At 37.4% G+C, this 17,377-nt stretch overlaps 3 protein-coding genes across 4 annotated transcripts; 1 reads left to right on the top strand and 2 right to left on the bottom strand.

Moving 5' to 3' along the window:
• Positions 2,189–2,863, bottom strand: LOC109233726. The gene has a single exon (XM_019399592.1). It carries the CDS (start codon positions 2,861–2,863, stop codon positions 2,189–2,191), a length of 675 nt encoding a protein of 224 aa, XP_019255137.1.
• On the bottom strand, positions 5,128–10,171 carry LOC109233320. Its single transcript, XM_019399159.1, has 7 exons — positions 9,526–10,171; positions 9,274–9,354; positions 8,047–8,121; positions 6,159–6,203; positions 6,005–6,094; positions 5,786–5,887; positions 5,128–5,481 (listed from the first exon to the last, which is right to left on the bottom strand). The coding sequence occupies exons 1-7, from the start codon at positions 10,018–10,020 to the stop codon at positions 5,299–5,301; spliced, it is 1,071 nt and encodes a 356-aa protein (XP_019254704.1). The 5' UTR covers positions 10,021–10,171; the 3' UTR covers positions 5,128–5,298.
• Positions 11,712–15,906, top strand: LOC109233319 (serine/threonine-protein kinase STN8, chloroplastic). Of its 2 annotated transcripts, XR_002069066.1 has the most exons (5): positions 11,712–12,376; positions 13,098–13,271; positions 13,804–14,208; positions 14,978–15,548; positions 15,668–15,906. XR_002069066.1 is itself a non-coding variant. In XM_019399158.1 (4 exons), the coding sequence occupies exons 1-4, from the start codon at positions 11,816–11,818 to the stop codon at positions 15,311–15,313; spliced, it is 1,476 nt and encodes a 491-aa protein (XP_019254703.1). In that variant the 5' UTR covers positions 11,712–11,815; the 3' UTR covers positions 15,314–15,900. The 2 variants fall into 2 exon arrangements, 1 of the variants encoding a protein (XP_019254703.1); XM_019399158.1 differs by having other exon boundaries at positions 14,978–15,900.

Genomic DNA, 17,377 nt, shown 5'->3' with positions numbered 1-17,377 from the left:
GAACTGTATAGAGAGAGAAAGAAGGATCTGCACATGGTGTTTATTGACCTGGAGAAAGCATATGACAAGGTTCCTAGAGAAGTTCTCTGGAGATGCTTGGAGGCAAAAGGTGTGTCGGTTCCTTATATTATGGCAATTAAGGACATGCATGATGGGGCTAAGACTCGGGTTAGGACATTAGGAGGCGACTCTGAGCATTTTCCGGTTGAGATGGGGTTATACCAAGGCTCTGCGCTCAGTCCGTTCTTATTCGCCCTGGTGTTGGATGCGATAACAAACCATATTCAACGGGAGGTGCCACGGTGCATGCTATTCGCCGATGACATAGTTCTGATTGATGAGTCACGAGCCGGTGTTAATGAGAGATTGGAAGTTTGGAGACAGACGCTTGAGTCTAAGGGTTTCAAGCTAAGCAGAACGAAGACAGAATACCTCGAGTGTAAGTTCAGCGCCAAGCCAGGGGAAGTGGACGTGGATGTGAGGCTTGAGTCACAGGTTATCCCAAGTAGAGGCAGCTTCAAGTACCTTGGTTCGGTTATCCACGGGGGAGGGGAGATCGACGAGGATGTCACACACCGTATTGGGGTAGGATGGATGAAGTGGAGGTTAGCATTTGGAGTCTTGTGCGAAAAGAGAGTGCCAACGATACTCAAAGGTAAGCTCTATAAAGCGGTGGTTAGACCGTCCATGATGTATGGGGCTGAGTGTTGGCCTGTTAAGAACTCACATATCCAAAAGATGAAAGTAGTAGAATTGAGGATGTTGAGGTGGATGTGAGGGCACACTAGGATGGATAAGATTAGGAATGATGATATTCGGGAGAAGGTGCACGTGGCTCCCATTGATGAGAAGATGCGGGAAGCGAGTCTCAGATGGTTCAGGCATGTACAACGGAGAAGCCCAGATGCTCCAGTAAGGAGGTGTGAACGGCTGGTTGTGGAAGGCACAAGAAGAGGTAGAGGGCGGCCTAAGAAGTATTGGGGAGAGGTGATCAGGCAGGATATGGCGAGGCTTCAGGTTTCCGAGGACATGATACTTGATAGGAAGTTGTGGAGGTCGAGTATTACGGTTGTAGGCTAGGAGGTAGTTGAGTCTTGCGTTACTTTGTGTCTTTGTAAGCCTAGTCCGGTGGGGTTTTGTCTAAGATAGCTAGGGGTAATGTCGTTTCTTACTATTTTCTATTTTCGATGCAGGTTCCACTTACTAGCCATCGTTTTTGCTTTGCATTTTTCTTCTGCATTTTATGTTCCTATTTTTCCTATGATCTTCGTGATGAATCTAATATTCTCTCCTTTTGTCTTTTTATTATCTTGAGTCGAGGGTCTTTCGGAAATAGCATCTCTACCTCTTCGGGGTAGGAGTAAGGTTTGCGTACACACTACCCTCCCCAGACCCCACTTGTGGGATTCTACTAGGTTGTTGTTGTTGTTGTTTGACATGTTCATGTGCAAACCTGAAATAGCTTAAAAAATGAATAAAGTTAGGTTTAGCTGGATCAATTGAGACCTCTCAGCTCCACAAAAAATCAGTGTATCATCTGCATAAAGCAGATGAGATACAGCAGTTCGAGTCCCAACATTCCTCCCAATTTTAAAAGCTTCTATCCACTGTAACTGACTGGCTTTCTGCAGCATTTTACTAAGACCTTCCATGGCCAAGGTGAAGAGGAACGGTGAGATAGGGTTACCCTGTCAGATACCTCTTTTTGGAGAAAAGAAACCCACTGGACCCCTGTTCACTGAGATAGAATACTTAACAGTAGTGATGCTGAACTTGATCCATCTTATCCATCTTTTCCCAAAGCCCACGTGCCTCAGAATTGTGAGCAAGTATGACCAACTCACTTTGTCAAAAGATTTCTTAATGTCCAGTTTAAATAACAACCTTGGCTCTCCACTCTTAAGTCAATCTGATGCCACATTTGCAATGAGAGCAGCATTTGTGATTTGTCTCCCTTTTACAAAAGCATTCTGACTCCCTGATATCAACTTCCCAATGACTGTTTTGAGCCTTTCAATCAAAAGTTTAGAAGCAATTTTATAAACATTGCTTATAGGACTGATTGGTCTATAATCCTTAAGCTCGGTTGGGCCTTTCTTAGGAATCAGAGCAATAAAAGAGGCATTAATGGATTTAACCATGTGGCAGTTGTGGTGAAAGTGATTCATTGCATCAAAAACCTCCTTTTTTATAATCTCCCAAGCTTGTTGAAAGAATGCCATAGTAAAACCATCAGGTCCTGGAGCCTTATCTGGAGCACATTTTTAATGGTTGAAAGAATCTCCTGTTCCTCAGACTCCCTTTCCAACCAGTTTCTCTCAACTTCTGAAATCCTAGCTAGATTGTCAAATCTAGCTGACGGCCTCCAAGGTTCATTCTCTGTGTACAACTGTTGGTACAAGTTCAGGATTTCACTTTTGATTTCCTCCTTATCTTCAATGATGACTTCCCCCATCTGAAGCCTATCAATGCAGTTGTTTCTTCTACGAGCATTAGCCATCTTTTGGAAGTACTTTGTATTTCTATCTCCATCCTTAAGCCATAAGCATCTTAATTTTTGTCTCCTTGAAACCTCCTCAATCTTTGCTAACTGCTGAATTTGTGATTGCAGGTTGATCATTTGAGCCTTCTCAGCTTGTGTTTGAACTCTGCCTTCAGATGATTGTTCCAGTATAGTTAGTTCATTAAGTGCCTTACTTTTTTGAGTTTCTAGTTTTCTAAATACCTCCCTATTCCAGCATGAGATGTCTTTCTTCATATTCCACAGTTTTTGAGTCAAGATGAAGTCTGGACTGCCCACTACTTGATAACTGGACCACCATTCTTTAACTGAGTCCATGAATCCCTCTACTAGCAACCACATATTCTCAAATTTAAACTAAGATAAATTGGAGTCCCAATCCCCACATTCAAGCATTAATGGTTTATGATGAGACTCTACTCTGGGTAAAGCCACCTGCTTTATTGCCTTGAAGATGTCATTCCACTCAGATGAAATTAAGAACCTATCAATTCTAGAAGTCTGAAGTTGTTCTTCTCCTCTAGACCATGTATATTGAGCTCCCCCTAGGGGTAAGTCTAACAGTTCCAATTCCAATATAATATCAGAGAAAGATTTCATTGCTCTGGACCTTCTAAGACAATTGAATTTTCATGCTCATAGCTGCATACATTAAACTCTCCCCCTATCAGCCAATTCTCATCCCAAATACCCCTTATTGCTGCAAATTCATGCTAAAGATCCTTTCTTGTTGCATTTGAATGTCGCCCATATACCCCAGTAAAATACCACCTGAATTGTTCTTGGAGACTTTCTAGAATGACAAAAACCGAGTATATACCTTGCTGAATGTTAATGCTTTTCCACAACCTCCTGTCCCACAAAATGATGACCCCACCTCTTGTGCCATTTGCTTCCAAATCTGTCCAGCTAGCCCATTTATTTCCCCATAAAGAACCTACTAATTGTTGTGATCACTCTTCAATTTTTGTCTCCTGCAAACATACTATATCTGCCTTCCACTTCATCAACAAAGATTTGATGATCCCCCTCTTCTTACTCTCATTCAATCCCCTAACATTCCAACTAAGGATTTTTTACTTTCATCCCGAATGAGCTTTGTGAATCCTACCCCTTACCCTACCTTCCCCTTTACCCTGGCTTAAATTTGAAACCAATTTTTTTAATTCTGTCACCCCTTTCTTCTTTTTGGTCTTCGAACAACCCCCTTCTAAGTCCCTTTGCTGCAATTGAGATTGTCTCATCTAGTCCATTCTTAGAATCATATTCAATAATTTGTGTTCAAAACCAGTTGCATTAACCCCAAATGCTTTGCATGCCTTCACCATAACCAACTTTGTCCATTTCGAAGTGGATATGACAGAAGGAGTATGAACAATTTGTTGATTAGAAGAGTTATAAACGCACCAAGGAAGAGAGAGAGTATCACTGTGAGATTGAGAAGAGTAATTAGATTCTGGGCCAAACAGTGGTGCTGATTCCCTGATTTGTGGAGGAATAGAAGGAAGTTCTATATCCTGGGGCAAGTCTCCTTCATCATCAGCATCGCAGAGGCTCGGGCAAATACTCCCTTCTGAATCAGACATCAAACGCTTAGTTTCCAGAGCATGGAGTTCTATGAAAAAGGGGATCAAGATTATGAGGTGGAGGTGAAGAGCGTATTTTAAGAAGACATGGGTCTTGGGTTCTGGCCTTCCAGATCTGTATCTTCTTATTTCTTCTTTTCGGGCATGTGTTGTAATAAATCCGATCTGTTTTCTTTGTGTTTGAAGGCCCAGCTTCATTAATAATGCATGCCCCTTTGTCTGGTTTTTTAATAATAAATTTTTAGGCCCAACATCCTTAACAATACTGGCCCCTTTGGCTGGATTATTAAATCGAATATAGGGCCCCACCTCCTTGGCATATGGCAATTTTGAATTAAAGGCTAAAGGCACGAGTTGCGCCTGTGGCCTATCTACTGATTTGACAGCTGCAGACCTCGAAACCCTAACCCTGCACAAGTTCCCCTCTCCCCGCGAAGCATCTTTCAAAGCAGCGCATACCCATCATAGAGTCTTTTCATCGATTCTGATCTTGCCGATGAACCTCCTGCCACATTCATAGAGTAAAAACCATCTAACCCGATCTTCACTGATGTCAATTAGTTCAAAAGACTTGTCTCCTGCTGAAAAATAAGCCCTCCCCTCCATCATGGAGGATGGGGACTCCCCGGAAAAGGACCAAGAACTAATAAGAAAAGTTGTTGTTTGAAAGTTGGCTCATTTCCCAGTCTAAAACTTATTAACTTATACACCTAGCAACTCTCCTGTATTTTGCCGATGCGGGATTAGCCTAGGATGTCACACGGAAACTCCAAAGATTCTCATAAACCCTCACTTGAATCTTTTACTTTTGCCTCCCATTCACTATTCCCCAGAATCCCAAATTCCAATAATAAAATAAAGTAGCTGTATAATCTGGTATTCCAAGAATTCCATGTCCTAGCAAAAAATGGAATATTGGAAAGCGGTAGCTACCCCCATTATGTCATAATGATTCAAGAAGAAACAAATAAATACAGATGGTCACTTTGGTCTCCAATTGGCCGTTACTGGATAACTCGGTGCGGGTAAGTATTTACCTACTATATGAATTGTATTAGACACTATACAGATTACAAGCTAGATAAACAAAAACTTCAAAATAATAGATCTACTCAGCAACTGTAGTGACAAAAGTTATAGAGAAATCAGTGTCCTTTAGGTGTGATGTACATTGTGGAGAAATCTAGCAGATTAAAAGAAATCCATAGGGAGCTCCCAATCAACAGAGAGTTCTTTTATTTTCTTTCTTAACTTTTTTCCTGAAGATTTTTTACGGCTTCGTCCATACTCGGGCTTAGCACGCGGGTTTCTTAAGTCACCGTAATCTTGCATTTCATCTGCAGAATAAGCCATTTTCTGGGCATCCCAGAATCCCTGGCAAATGTCATTACGATACGATTAGAATAATAAATCATTGCATGCCATCAAATAACACTTAACCCAACTGTGGCTCAACCACACAAATCTGTTTTCTAATTCAACTATGCTTAGGGTCATATCCACTGTCAGTTCTTATTTACGCGGGATTTCAGAAAAAAAGACAGTGTTTTGTGTGTGTGTGTGTGTGTTTGGGGGGGGAGGGGGGCACTTCTCTTGGTAAAACCCAAAGTACAGATATCCATAAGCCAGCGCAGATAGAACTTTAACATTGATTATTGACCATAACACTCCCAAGTACCTTTGTAAGTCTCTGTAGGCGTGAGACTGCAGCTTCTTGCACAACAATGGTGTCTGATAAAACGTCGACCACATCCTCAACAAACAGACAATAGGTGCTCACCTGATATAAACCAAGTGCAAGTGTCAAGAATGCAACACGCTACTTTAGCTAGAATGACAAATAGGAGGACGTCAACAAGTAGCTGCACCAAAAGAAAATGCATTTGTATTAACCTACCAAGCTGGATGGTATTATGGATATTCCTAACCAATCAAGCTCAAGAGATTCCACAGCCCCCGAATTTATATTGAAGGTATAGCCACGAACCTACAAAAATATAAAATTTATTACAGTATATACAGATACTGGAAAAACTGAAGCAGTTTATCACCTTCCCAATATTTCGTTGACGTGGTGTGACAACGTTGTACCCCACCTGCAGAAGAGACAGATATAAAAAAACTGAAGAAAGAAGCAAAGGCCATACACTAAATATAAGAAAAAAGTAGGGGAAAGGAAAACAATGAGAGGTGGCAATTCCATAAGCATGAAAGCGCTCTCTCAAATATTCCAGCAAAACCATGAAGATTTTAAGGAGGCAGAAAGCCTGGGGAAAGATGGTGTATCCGAGTTGAACTCTTTATCATTGGGGAAGTGAAAGAAGAATGACATGCACTGGAATGCCATTCTTTTTAAAATTTGGCCCAGCGCCCTTTCTTTTTTATCATTGTAGGAGCAAGATCAGTTACCTTCCGGGATCCGCACTAGACTATCCAAACAACATTAAAAGAAAGAGCAAATGTGATCATTGGTTCATATTTACGAGCTGCTTGATAATTTTCAATTAATGTAACACTGAATCTATAAATTAAAAAAATAAAAGATACGTGAGTCCATTTGAAACTGAATAATAATCATTTCCTTTAAATGTACAATTAGTCACCAGAACAAACTTTTGCATCTTAATCCAAGAACCGATATTCCCCTGGGCAAATTCAGCTCTAAGGTACTCCATATGTTTTCACTTCATGCCTGAGCCCGACGGAGGCTCATAGCCAACTAGGATGTGAGCCAATCATGCATGGACCAGTTAATTAATAGAAAAAACTATCATAGTGTACTTGGTCAGGCAGTATCCTTTACTTGTGAATCCTTCACGCCATTCCCATTAGCAAAGAGGGACTTGTGAGGTGCTTCAATCTCAATGTTATAGATTTTACAACTAATTCTTTAGATTTGCAGGATCAATTTTAGTCATCAGATTGGGACCAGAGTTTAGGAAATTTCAATGGAAAAGGATGAAACTACACGAGTAAATAACCAAATTGGTCTCTAACATTAATGATGTACTCTGATTCTCATACTTTATTTTGTTCATAAACTGTCCTCAATGTTCAAACTAGTTTTTAGATGGTCCTTGACTTTACCAGCCGTGAAATGTGACAAGTACTGCACTTGATTTCATCGCTGGTTTAAAAAAAAAAAAAAATTGCCAGTACCGCTGGTAAAAGCTGGGCAGTACTGATAACATTTTAGGGTATAGTTGGAGATTGGAAAAGAAACTAGTAACCATCAAATTTTTCTTTTTATGGATTTAGTTTGAATTTCAAATGCTATTCATATTTGTCCATAAGTTGCTCTAAACTCATTGCTTTTGATCTTGAGGGACACAATTAATAAAAAACTAAACCAAATACTATTCACATTTATAAAGAAATCAACCAAATTTCGCTGCATTTGAGTTTTGGTGGACAACAATGAATGTCAAACATAAACCAGTGAACCACTGTCTCTATATTGTTATTTACAAGTATAGCTTTCATACCTTTTTGTTTCTTCTTGTTTTCTTTTTTTTCCTTATGATATTAAGCAAAGTGACTTGAAAAGACTAAGCTGGTTATTAACAATAGAGATCAATTATGTAATTTATTCATATCCAGTTAGAAGTAAAAATCAATATTTAAAAGTCCTTCAGCCAAATAAACTGAAGCTTTGTAAACTTACCAAAGTCTAAATATGAACCACTTTTTAGTTCGATAAGTACTGAAGAATTAAGGTTTTCATCACATGGAAATATAGAATGAATCTACACAATGAGTTCCGTGTTTGCACAGTTTAGCAGCATTTATATGATGCCAAATAGTTCAATGGAAAAGAGAGTTCTAGTTCACGGACACAGTAAGAAGTTAACTGCCCAGGAGCATGAATAAAAACCTTACCCAGCTACTCTGGGTATCAGTAATCTCCAAAAGGAACCAATACGAAGTGAGAGAGCATACCAACGTCTGCAGTCCAACAAGCTTAAATTCATTTTCCATCACATTCTCATCCTCAATAAGTACAACATCTCCAACCTACAATGATCAGTGAAAACACATTGTTAATCATTATCCAAGAGCAATTACCGAGGATCAATGCAATACACAAATTTTTTTGGAATCAGAAAAAGGTTGAAAGCTGAGAAAACCCCCATCTATGTACCCTCTAAGCCAAACAGATTAAGGTGCGTGATTTTATCTCATTCCAAAAGAATTTCAGAATGTTTTGATGAAGTGGAGACTTTTGAGTAGTATATCTTAAAAGGAAAATCTCTTAAGCTTCTTAAAGGTAAAGAAACTCTTTCAAGTTTAGCTCCAAATAAAACACAAACAGCATTACCTATCTTCACACGTGCAATATTGCTCGACCGTCATCCCACCCATTGTCCAAGATTCCCCACCCCCGCCCAAGTGGGAGTTCCAGCCCTGTCTCAGTTCCAGAGAGCATTTTAGAACAATGCTTTATTATTTTTCTGTTCCTTTGAGCTCGACTTTAGTTAGCAGAATTAGGATGTCTGAAAGACTTTTACTAGTTTGGAAAAGCAACTAAGAAAGGTGGTATCCTGGAACTGCGAACTCCATTCCTTAAACATGCCTAATAATGAAGATGAAATTGCATTAGCAGTAGGGAAACCATATGCAATCAAACCTTGATATATCCTACACATGTCAAATAAACTTTATTTTATGATGGTGGTGTCCGGGCCAGCTTCCGTGCACCCTGACTATTTCACCGGTTACCTGCTACCTTCCACAAACACCGATTCAAGGCTTATGCAGATGGAAAGAAATTAATTTAGATGAGGTAGTTTGACTCGGCACAGAGTTCAAGAAGAAAAAAATACTTTTGAAACTTGTGGTGTTAAAAGCTTAAGGGGTAAAAGCTTTGTGGGGCAATGACATATGTCTGGTTATAAAAGCTTCTCATTAAGGGTAAAATGGGTAAAATGAAGAGTTTAAAGTTGAATTATTTTCAATTGTAGAAATGTGTCATTATTTTTGGAACAGACTAATTAGGAAAGTGTATCATTTAAATAGAAACAAAAGGAGTAGCATTTTTTTGCATCCGCCGGGTACAAATGACAGACTAATTATCTAATATAATACTATGTACAATCTTAAATGGTTGAGCTACAAGATTGAGGTAGAAATGTAGGCACTGGAAAGCTACAATTTTTACAAAGTTACCTGTTTGACATCTTCCAGCAGAAACTTCTCCACTTCACCAGAAAGTAAGTTTGGCCTCACTTCAACTAGGAAAACAATCCACTGAAATAGGAAATAAATCAGAGGACTGCAGTTGCTAATATGTTATAACCCTATGAAAGCTGCAAACTTTTCCTACATTGCTCAGTAAATTTTGAATTGAATAAAAGGAAAATGCTAACATTTCCCAAAATAAGACAAAATTGAAGTACTAGAAAGGCTTCCGAACTGTACAGAATTTATGTCCACCCAAAGCTGGGAAACAAAGCCCAAGCTGAGAGCAGAACGAATGCTGATCACTTGCTTCGCAATCATATTCGACCTTTTCATCATTTGCTTCCTCCTCCGCACAATTCCCTTTTCCAGCCTGTCCAATTTAGATTCCACATCCACAGAATCCGCTCCATTTTTCATTAATTCACCCTTCTTCACTTGTGAGTCTGTTATTGGAGCTGCGCTAAGAGGAATTTCAGTTTCTTCCTTGTCCTTTAGCCCTAAATCATCAGAAAATTCATACCCATCGAAATTAAACAGACTCGACTTGGTTAAGTTCCTTTTTGCTTTCCCCAGTTTGAAACAGTCACTGGAAAAATGTATCCTGTTAATTCCAAGTTCTGAATTGAGAAGTAAGTGAGGAATACCATTGATGAGTAGCGTTTTGTGGGTCAGTTTGGAAGTAGTGAAACCAAATGAATGAGGAAAGAAGGTAGTAGAAAAGCAATTACACATTGCAAAAATGTTGGAATTCAGGAAATTTTTCCGTCTAAAATCTGAGCCACTCGTCAGTCATAACTATTCCTTTTCACTGTCGTCGACGTGAGCTCGAGCTTGAAAGTCTGCTCATGAAAATTCTTCATCCCCAGAGGGGATTACTGACAGTTCAGTGTCTGTGACGTGTCAAATTATAATTCTTAAATTAAATTAAACGGGAAAATGTTTAATATTACTTGTAAAATTTATTTCTTTTAAAAGTTTGTTTTAAAAATGATCTCCTTTTTTTATTTTGCTAAAAAATGATCTCCTTATTACTCCCTCCGTTCCGGTTTAAGTAAATTTTTTTACTTTTCGAGAGTTAATTTAATTAATTTTTGAAAGTTAAATTAGATCAAATTAATCTAATATTTTAAACTTAAATATTTAAAACTATACGAAAAGTACTGTAAATTATAATTTTTTTCATGATAATATAATTAAAAAATATTGATCAAAATTTACATACTAATTTAAATCTTGAAAATCGAAAAATTCACATAGACTGAAACGAAAGCAATAGGTGTTCATAAAAATCCGAAAAATCGAACCAAACCGAAAACCGAACTAAACCGACCAGAAAAACCGATACTTTTTAGGTTTGGTTTGGTTTTGGTTTTGAATTTTAAAAACCGATCAAATTTGGTTTGGTTTTGGTTTTTAATGAAAAAATAACCGAAAAAACCGAACCAAACCGACTATAAAAGTAGCTATTTAAATTTATTATTACACCTATATATATGTATTTTTATATAAAGTTTCTAAACATTTATCGTACATATTAGTCATTTGTATTTTTAGTCTAGTTCTTTGCTATTATAATAATCTAATTCTTTGCCTTTGCATTCTAGTTTGATTGGTAGTTTTCGTTTGCTTAGTACAAAAATTTATTTCACGATAAAAATAATCAATTTTTAATTGAGTACTTAAATTATTCATCACTATTTACTTCAATTATCGTCAATATATCTTGGTAAATGACAAATTTCTCAAAGAGCAATTGATTGATAGCGTTACGTTGAAAATATAGTCGCCTAAATATGTATTTGGTAGTGTATGTCTCATAATTAAGAAAAAAACCAATAAATAACCGAAAAAACCGAAAAATCGACAAAAACCGACAAAAAGTTTAGATGTTTGTATATGAGATTCCAGCATAATTTTCTGTAATTTCATAATGTGATGGAGCACCAGCATAATATGCTGGAAGTTTAAACGCATGAGCTCTATAATCTAACATATTATGCTAGAATTTTCCGTATGTTGGAGTTACAACATAATATGCTGGAAGATTAAACTCATGAGCTCTATAATTCAGCATATTATGCTGGAACTTCCTGTCTACTGGAGTTTCAATATAATATGCTACTTTTTACACATAAATTCCATAATCCAGCATATTATGCTGAAACTTTTTATGTTTCAGCATAAAACAATGGCTATTTGTCATTAACTTTGCCATCCCTGACTATATTTTTATGACCAGTCAAAAAACTGATTAGCCTGTATTATTTTCACAAAAATCTAAGTCTAATCAAACCATTCACCATCTACTCCCCTTACAACCGAATAATAATGCAAGAAAACAAGTTCGCGCTTTTTTACATTGATAATCAAATCTTGGCTAGAAAATGCATTGTTGTTTTCTCACACTCCACACAACCATGGCCAAAAAGGATAAACCTAGGATTGCCACGTGGACAAAATACTACCTCTGCTGACACTATACTGAGGACACACTCTTTGAAAAAAAAAAAAACACTCTAATTCATTCATGGCGTCTCTGCTTTCTCCTGCTACTGCAACAATTTGTTTCTCACCACTGAAACCCATTTCAAAAAGCTATTATTTTTGGTCATGTACCAACCATTGCAAAAGAAATACTAATACCATTACTTGCAATTCTTTTGTTAATGACATTTCTGATAATTTAAACCATTCTTTATCTCAATTCCCAATTTTCCAATCTGGATATACCCAGTTTCAAAAAGTGACTGGCGAATTACCCGAAGAGCAAAAGTTGGGGCTGTTAGTTTTTGCTGGACTTACTTGGATTTATTTAACTGCTAGACCAGGAGTTTTAATTGGTGCAATTGATGCATATATTTTAGCACCTATTCAGGTTGGGTTGGATAGTTTGAGTGGGAAAAGGAGTTTTAAAATGAGTGATTTTTTGGTTGGGGAAAGATTGGGAGAGGGTTCATTTGGGATTGTTTATTCTGGGGTTATTGTTCCAAAGAATGTAAATTTAGATGAAATTGTTAGGAAAAGAGGATCATCAGTAAAATCACTTATTACTGACTCAAGGTTCAAGGATAAGGTCATTCTTAAACAGGTAAAATGCTGTATTATTTATTCTTAGATCTCCCCATATATGAGCAATATTTGACTGATTTAATTTATATGCATAAGTTGTATCACTAGTGTGCTTTAATGTTTGCTTTGTTTGTTATTTACCAAAAATAAAATAAAATATTCCCTTTGTTTCATTATATATGTCAGTATTTGACCGGATACAAAGTTTAAGAAAGAAAGAAAGACTGTTTACACATACCTGAATACTTTTAGAACTGGTGATCTAAAAAATGTTATAACATTTTTATAAATATAAAAGTAAAACGAGAAGATTAAGATAAAGAGTTTCCAAGTATAGAAAAGTGTCAATTTTTTGGGAATGGATTAAAAAGGGTAGTGTCATGTAAAATGGAATGAATGGATTAGCTATTTTCTGCCTTATACTGACTAATTATCAAGGTGCTAAATTGTGAGCTCTTTTGTAAATATTTTAGGCTTGATTATGATTTTGTTGTCCACATCCTATAGATCTGGATTATTTCCTTCCATAAATCTTGATTAGACTATTGTGTCTTCTACAAACTGTTAATCTGGATTGTGTCCTCAGCTCGTTTTGTTTGTCTCAACTATATAGTTATGTTAAAAATCATTTTCATCATTCTCGGATCTTGAACTATTTCTCTCTTGCATTTATTTTCTATCTGGCATCTTTAATACTCTTCCTTCCCTAGCTACAGTGTAGTTTGTTTTTCAATTTATAGGTTAAGATTGGTGTTCAAGGTGCTGCAGAATGCGGTGAATTTGAAGAGTGGTTCAATTATAGACTATCAAGAGCAGCTCCTGAGACATGTGCAGAGTTTCTTGGTAGCTTTGTCGCTGAAAAAACTAACTCACGATATACTAAGGGTGAGAAATGGCTTGTCTGGAAATTTGAGGTAATTGATCCATTTAAAGTACCTTTTCCACCGAAATTCCTTTTGTTTATAACTATTCATGACCTTTTGTGTCTTTAAAGTCAAATAAAAGTCCATCTGTCAGTTTGTATTCACCTAAAGGGACTAGCTGCATCAACGTATATTGTTCAGCATCAGTAGAAATACATTACATTGATTTCCCCGTAAAAGAAGAAAAAGAATCGAGGGTTTGTTGAGGGGAGGAGCTGAGACCTATTTCTCCATGTTCTGATGTTTGAATCTTCAGAAGTTTAAAAATGCAATGTTCCTTCAAAGTTTAAACCTTATAAACGCCACATGAGGTATGAGAATAGGAGGTTAAGTATTCAACTCTTAGCAAGGATGTTAGGGCTAAGGCTATAGGTGTTTACCAGTTGCAATAAGCAGTTACCATATTGTTGGAAATTTTCTATGATTAAATTTTTATTTGTTTGCCATCTTTATGTTTGGTCGAATTGTATCAAAACCTGTTAGATGGCAGCTGCATCTATAATGTAGGAACTTCATGTGACAGGGAAATCGGGACCTAGCTGATTACCTGAAGGACCGCGGCTTCCCCTTGAACATGGAATCTATCATGTTTGGTCGTGTCTTAGAAGGATTGGAGTCGATTCAACGGAATGCACTAATTATCAAACAAATCATGCGTCAGATTATTACTTCCCTTAAGAAAATCCATGACACGGGTATAGTCCATAGAGATGTAAAGCCATCCAACTTAGTGGTCACGAAAAAGGGACAAATCAAGCTGATAGATTTTGGGGCAGCAACTGATCTTCGGATTGGAAAAAATTATGTGCCTGACCGCGGGCTACTCGATCCTGATTATTGTCCACCTGAACTCTATGTAATGCCAGAAGAAACTCCAAAACCACCACCAGAGCCCGTTGCTGCACTTCTCTCCCCAGTTTTATGGCAGGTATCCTTCTAATACATGGATTTATATTGCTTGTCCCTCTTACTTCGTTGTAAGCTTGACACAGAAAATGATTCTATATGTTGTTGGAAAAATATTAGAGATGGAAGTACTAATCAGAAACACTTAACAGTAAGAGAAGATAGAGTTTCATGTGAAAAACATGGTCCGAGGTACGCTATGGAGGCACTGACTTCAGAATAGATTTCCATTGCTACCCAGTTGCAAATTGCAAAGTGACGTCCTACTCCCAAAATACAACAAACCAGTCAGAATCCTCTATTGTGCACTCAAATATAAGTTTCACAAAATTCTTAGATCCCTCAACTGCTTTGGTAGGAATTTAGAGTGAACTTATACGACACTTTGGTAGGAAATGAAATGAGAAAGAGTTAAAGGATGCAGAAATTCAAGTCATATGGATAGGTATTTATAAAGATTCAACAAGTACCTAACGTACCTTTTCAAGCCCTTTAAAGATTGGATAACACATTTTCACAAAGAATAGGTATATTCTTTAAAGAATATTAACACCTTTTCACAAAATATTGTATCTCGTCCAGAAGGTACATTTTAATTTCAATCGCTCTAAATAAATTCCAACATATGTAAGTATACCAAAGGGAAAAAGAATGACTAAAGTTGTAAAGCATGTATCAAGTATCAACTCCATTTACCACACTAGACTTTCAGACTTTTGGAAAGAGATATGGCCATGATGTTATTGCAGAGTTCATATTTTATACTTAGCAGCAACTCTCTTGTATTGCAGCTAAACAGTCCCGATCTCTTTGACACGTATTCTGCTGGAATAGTGCTTCTGCAAATGGCAGTACCGAACCTAAGGTCTACAGCAGGCTTAAAGAACTTCAATAGAGAACTACAGGTCGTTGGATATGACTTGAATAAATGGAGAGAAAAGACTAGGACGAGGCCTGATCTCAGTATTCTTGATCTTGACTCTGGTAGAGGGTGGGATTTGGCTACAAAACTTATTTCAGAGAGAGGTGGGCGTTTATCTGCTGCTGCGGCTCTTAGACATCCTTATTTCCTTCTAGGTGGTGACCAAGCTGCTGCAGTTCTCTCCAAATTAAGCTTCACAAAATAGGAGCGCGACTTGGTGATGCAAGTACGACATGCTTTTTGTGATCGATACTCGTTTACCTCCTTGTTCTGCTAATATTTTTTTGTGTGAGACATCTTCTCTCGTTAGTATCTGGAGTCGTTGATGCTGCATTCGTACAGTTTGTTCATCAATCAATGCTCTCAATGGCTATAGAATATAGATTCATGAAGTGGTTCCAGAGCCGAAAATAAGGAGAAGATGCTGAACAGGGAAAAAGGTATAAGCAACTCGGTTTTGCATATATTTAAATGATCAAGAAGGAAATTTGTAGTTACACATTTTGGTAAGGTAAAGAAAATCATAATACATTTATTTTCTTCTTGTTTTAAATAATAGGAAATAGCTTCTAACACTTTGTTTGAGGAGAAGAAGAAATTTCACCTTGTAGCAATCAAGTTCTTTTTCCTGCACGGCTATAGGGATTACTAAGAAATTTATGAGCTAGAACAGCTCCAAAGATCACCATTTTTGCAGAGCTGCTTACCTATTATACGTGTCTTTGGTTCATTCTTTGTAAACGAATAACGTGACCAGCAACTGTATGGCAAAATGTATATGAATTTTTTTTTTTGGAACCCAGCCGCTACAGCCTCTGCCCTTCGGGTGAGCACTCTGTGCGCAGTGGGTAAACCTCCCACTGTGTAATAGCATGCAAATTATATAGGGGATATAAACCGCTCTAGGCAAGCCCTGGTTCGACCCAGAAGGCATTGAGGGGGTCGATACCAGGTCATCTGTATGGATGTATATGAATTTTTGCATGTATTTCTTATACAGTTCTTTTCTTTCAGGCGTTGCAGTCCTTGTGCAGTCACTTCCACATACTGTCTCTGAACAAGAGTCCTTGTGTAGTCACTTCTTTTAGGGGGTTTTCATTTACTCATACACTTAAGTCAGAGAGTACTAGGGACTCTTGACCAAATGACCCTTTTTAAACTTATATAGCAAATTAACCTTCAAATTTTAGTTATTCTAGGATTGATCTTATTGCTTAATTAGTGCTTAAATGAGATTTGGGTTAATTATAAAGTGAAGGAGAAGTTCAGACTTTATCCCCATTGTTTTAATTATTACACTTTGGCCCCAACATATATAAATAAAATATTTTCGGAATTTAAAGAAAAAGAAACCCCAAACCCCCCATCCTTACGTTTCAGCAGTGTCCCAATCTCCATTTCTCACGGTTGAATCTTCCATTAAAGCTTGTTTTTCTTCCATTCCTCACACAAAGGTCGCCTCCCTTGTTCCCTATTTCTCTTAAAGCTTCATTCTTTTCGATTTATCGATTGCTGAGAGGAAGCACAAATTTTTGGATCTGTCGATTTGGGGATGAGATTGGCGGTACATTGGATTGACAATTCATTTTAAGTGGTATATCGTGTAATTCCTTTGTGTGGTAAGTATTTGCATCTCATCTTTTTCGTCATTATTCATTTGGGTTTCTGCAAATTTCTATGCACAATACTTGATCACTAGTGTATAATAGATCACTATAAAAACAAACCATTAGTTCACAATAGATTGATGGGAGATTATATATTAGTTTGCAGTTGTTATTCTGGTGAATGAATTGAGGGGCCAAATAGTTGGAACTGGAATTCCTATACAAAGGTTACAGTACATGTCCGTATACCCATCAATTGCACATATTTCTTCTGGCACCAGAAAAAAGGACAAAAATAAATGTTCCATCTGCAAGGTACTTGGCCACCAGACTTTGTTACAGCAACACATAGGGGTCTATTGACAACCACTGGTTTAGGTAGTTAATTTAAAATCCAACGTGAGTATCCAATAGATTCTAAAAACTCTCAACAATCACGTCATATACGAGAAGGCATGTAAAAATGAACCATTTAGTGTCAAAATCTACCTATAAATATAGTAGATTTGATCTAAAATTATTCATCTTTCTTCCAAGTAAACCAGTGCAAACAGACATTCCAATCACTTCACTGTGAACTGCCTCTGAGGCCAAGGCTAAGCATGGACACAATCTTCATCAGGGAGTCACTGGATAGGCTTATCCGAGAGATCCAAAAAGAC

This window comes from Nicotiana attenuata, chromosome 10 (assembly GCF_001879085.1).
Source record: "Nicotiana attenuata strain UT chromosome 10, NIATTr2, whole genome shotgun sequence".
NCBI lineage: Eukaryota > Viridiplantae > Streptophyta > Magnoliopsida > Solanales > Solanaceae > Nicotiana > Nicotiana attenuata.
The sequence above is the reverse complement of the archived record's forward strand: the minus strand, read 5'-3'. Positions and strand labels throughout refer to the sequence as shown.

What these genes read in the sequence shown, in the direction of transcription:
- LOC109233726 (XM_019399592.1), bottom strand. Translation starts at nt 2,863, where the DNA reads ATGTGGTTGCTAGTAGAGGGATTCATGGACTCAGTTAAAGAATGGTGG.
- LOC109233320 (XM_019399159.1), bottom strand. Translation starts at nt 10,020, where the DNA reads ATGTGTAATTGCTTTTCTACTACCTTCTTTCCTCATTCATTTGGTTTC. An exon ending in TTGTTGGACTGCAGACGTTG is followed by an intron (nt 6,204 to 8,046) that starts GTATGCTCTCTC and finishes TCTCTTCTGCAG; the next exon opens with GTGGGGTACAACGTTGTCAC. An exon ending in CCATAATACCATCCAGCTTG is followed by an intron (nt 5,888 to 6,004) that starts GTAGGTTAATAC and finishes GGTTTATATCAG; the next exon opens with GTGAGCACCTATTGTCTGTT.
- LOC109233319 (XM_019399158.1), top strand. Translation starts at nt 11,816, where the DNA reads ATGGCGTCTCTGCTTTCTCCTGCTACTGCAACAATTTGTTTCTCACCA. An exon ending in GGCTTGTCTGGAAATTTGAG is followed by an intron (nt 13,272 to 13,803) that starts GTAATTGATCCA and finishes TTCATGTGACAG; the next exon opens with GGAAATCGGGACCTAGCTGA. An exon ending in TCTCCCCAGTTTTATGGCAG is followed by an intron (nt 14,209 to 14,977) that starts GTATCCTTCTAA and finishes CTTGTATTGCAG; the next exon opens with CTAAACAGTCCCGATCTCTT.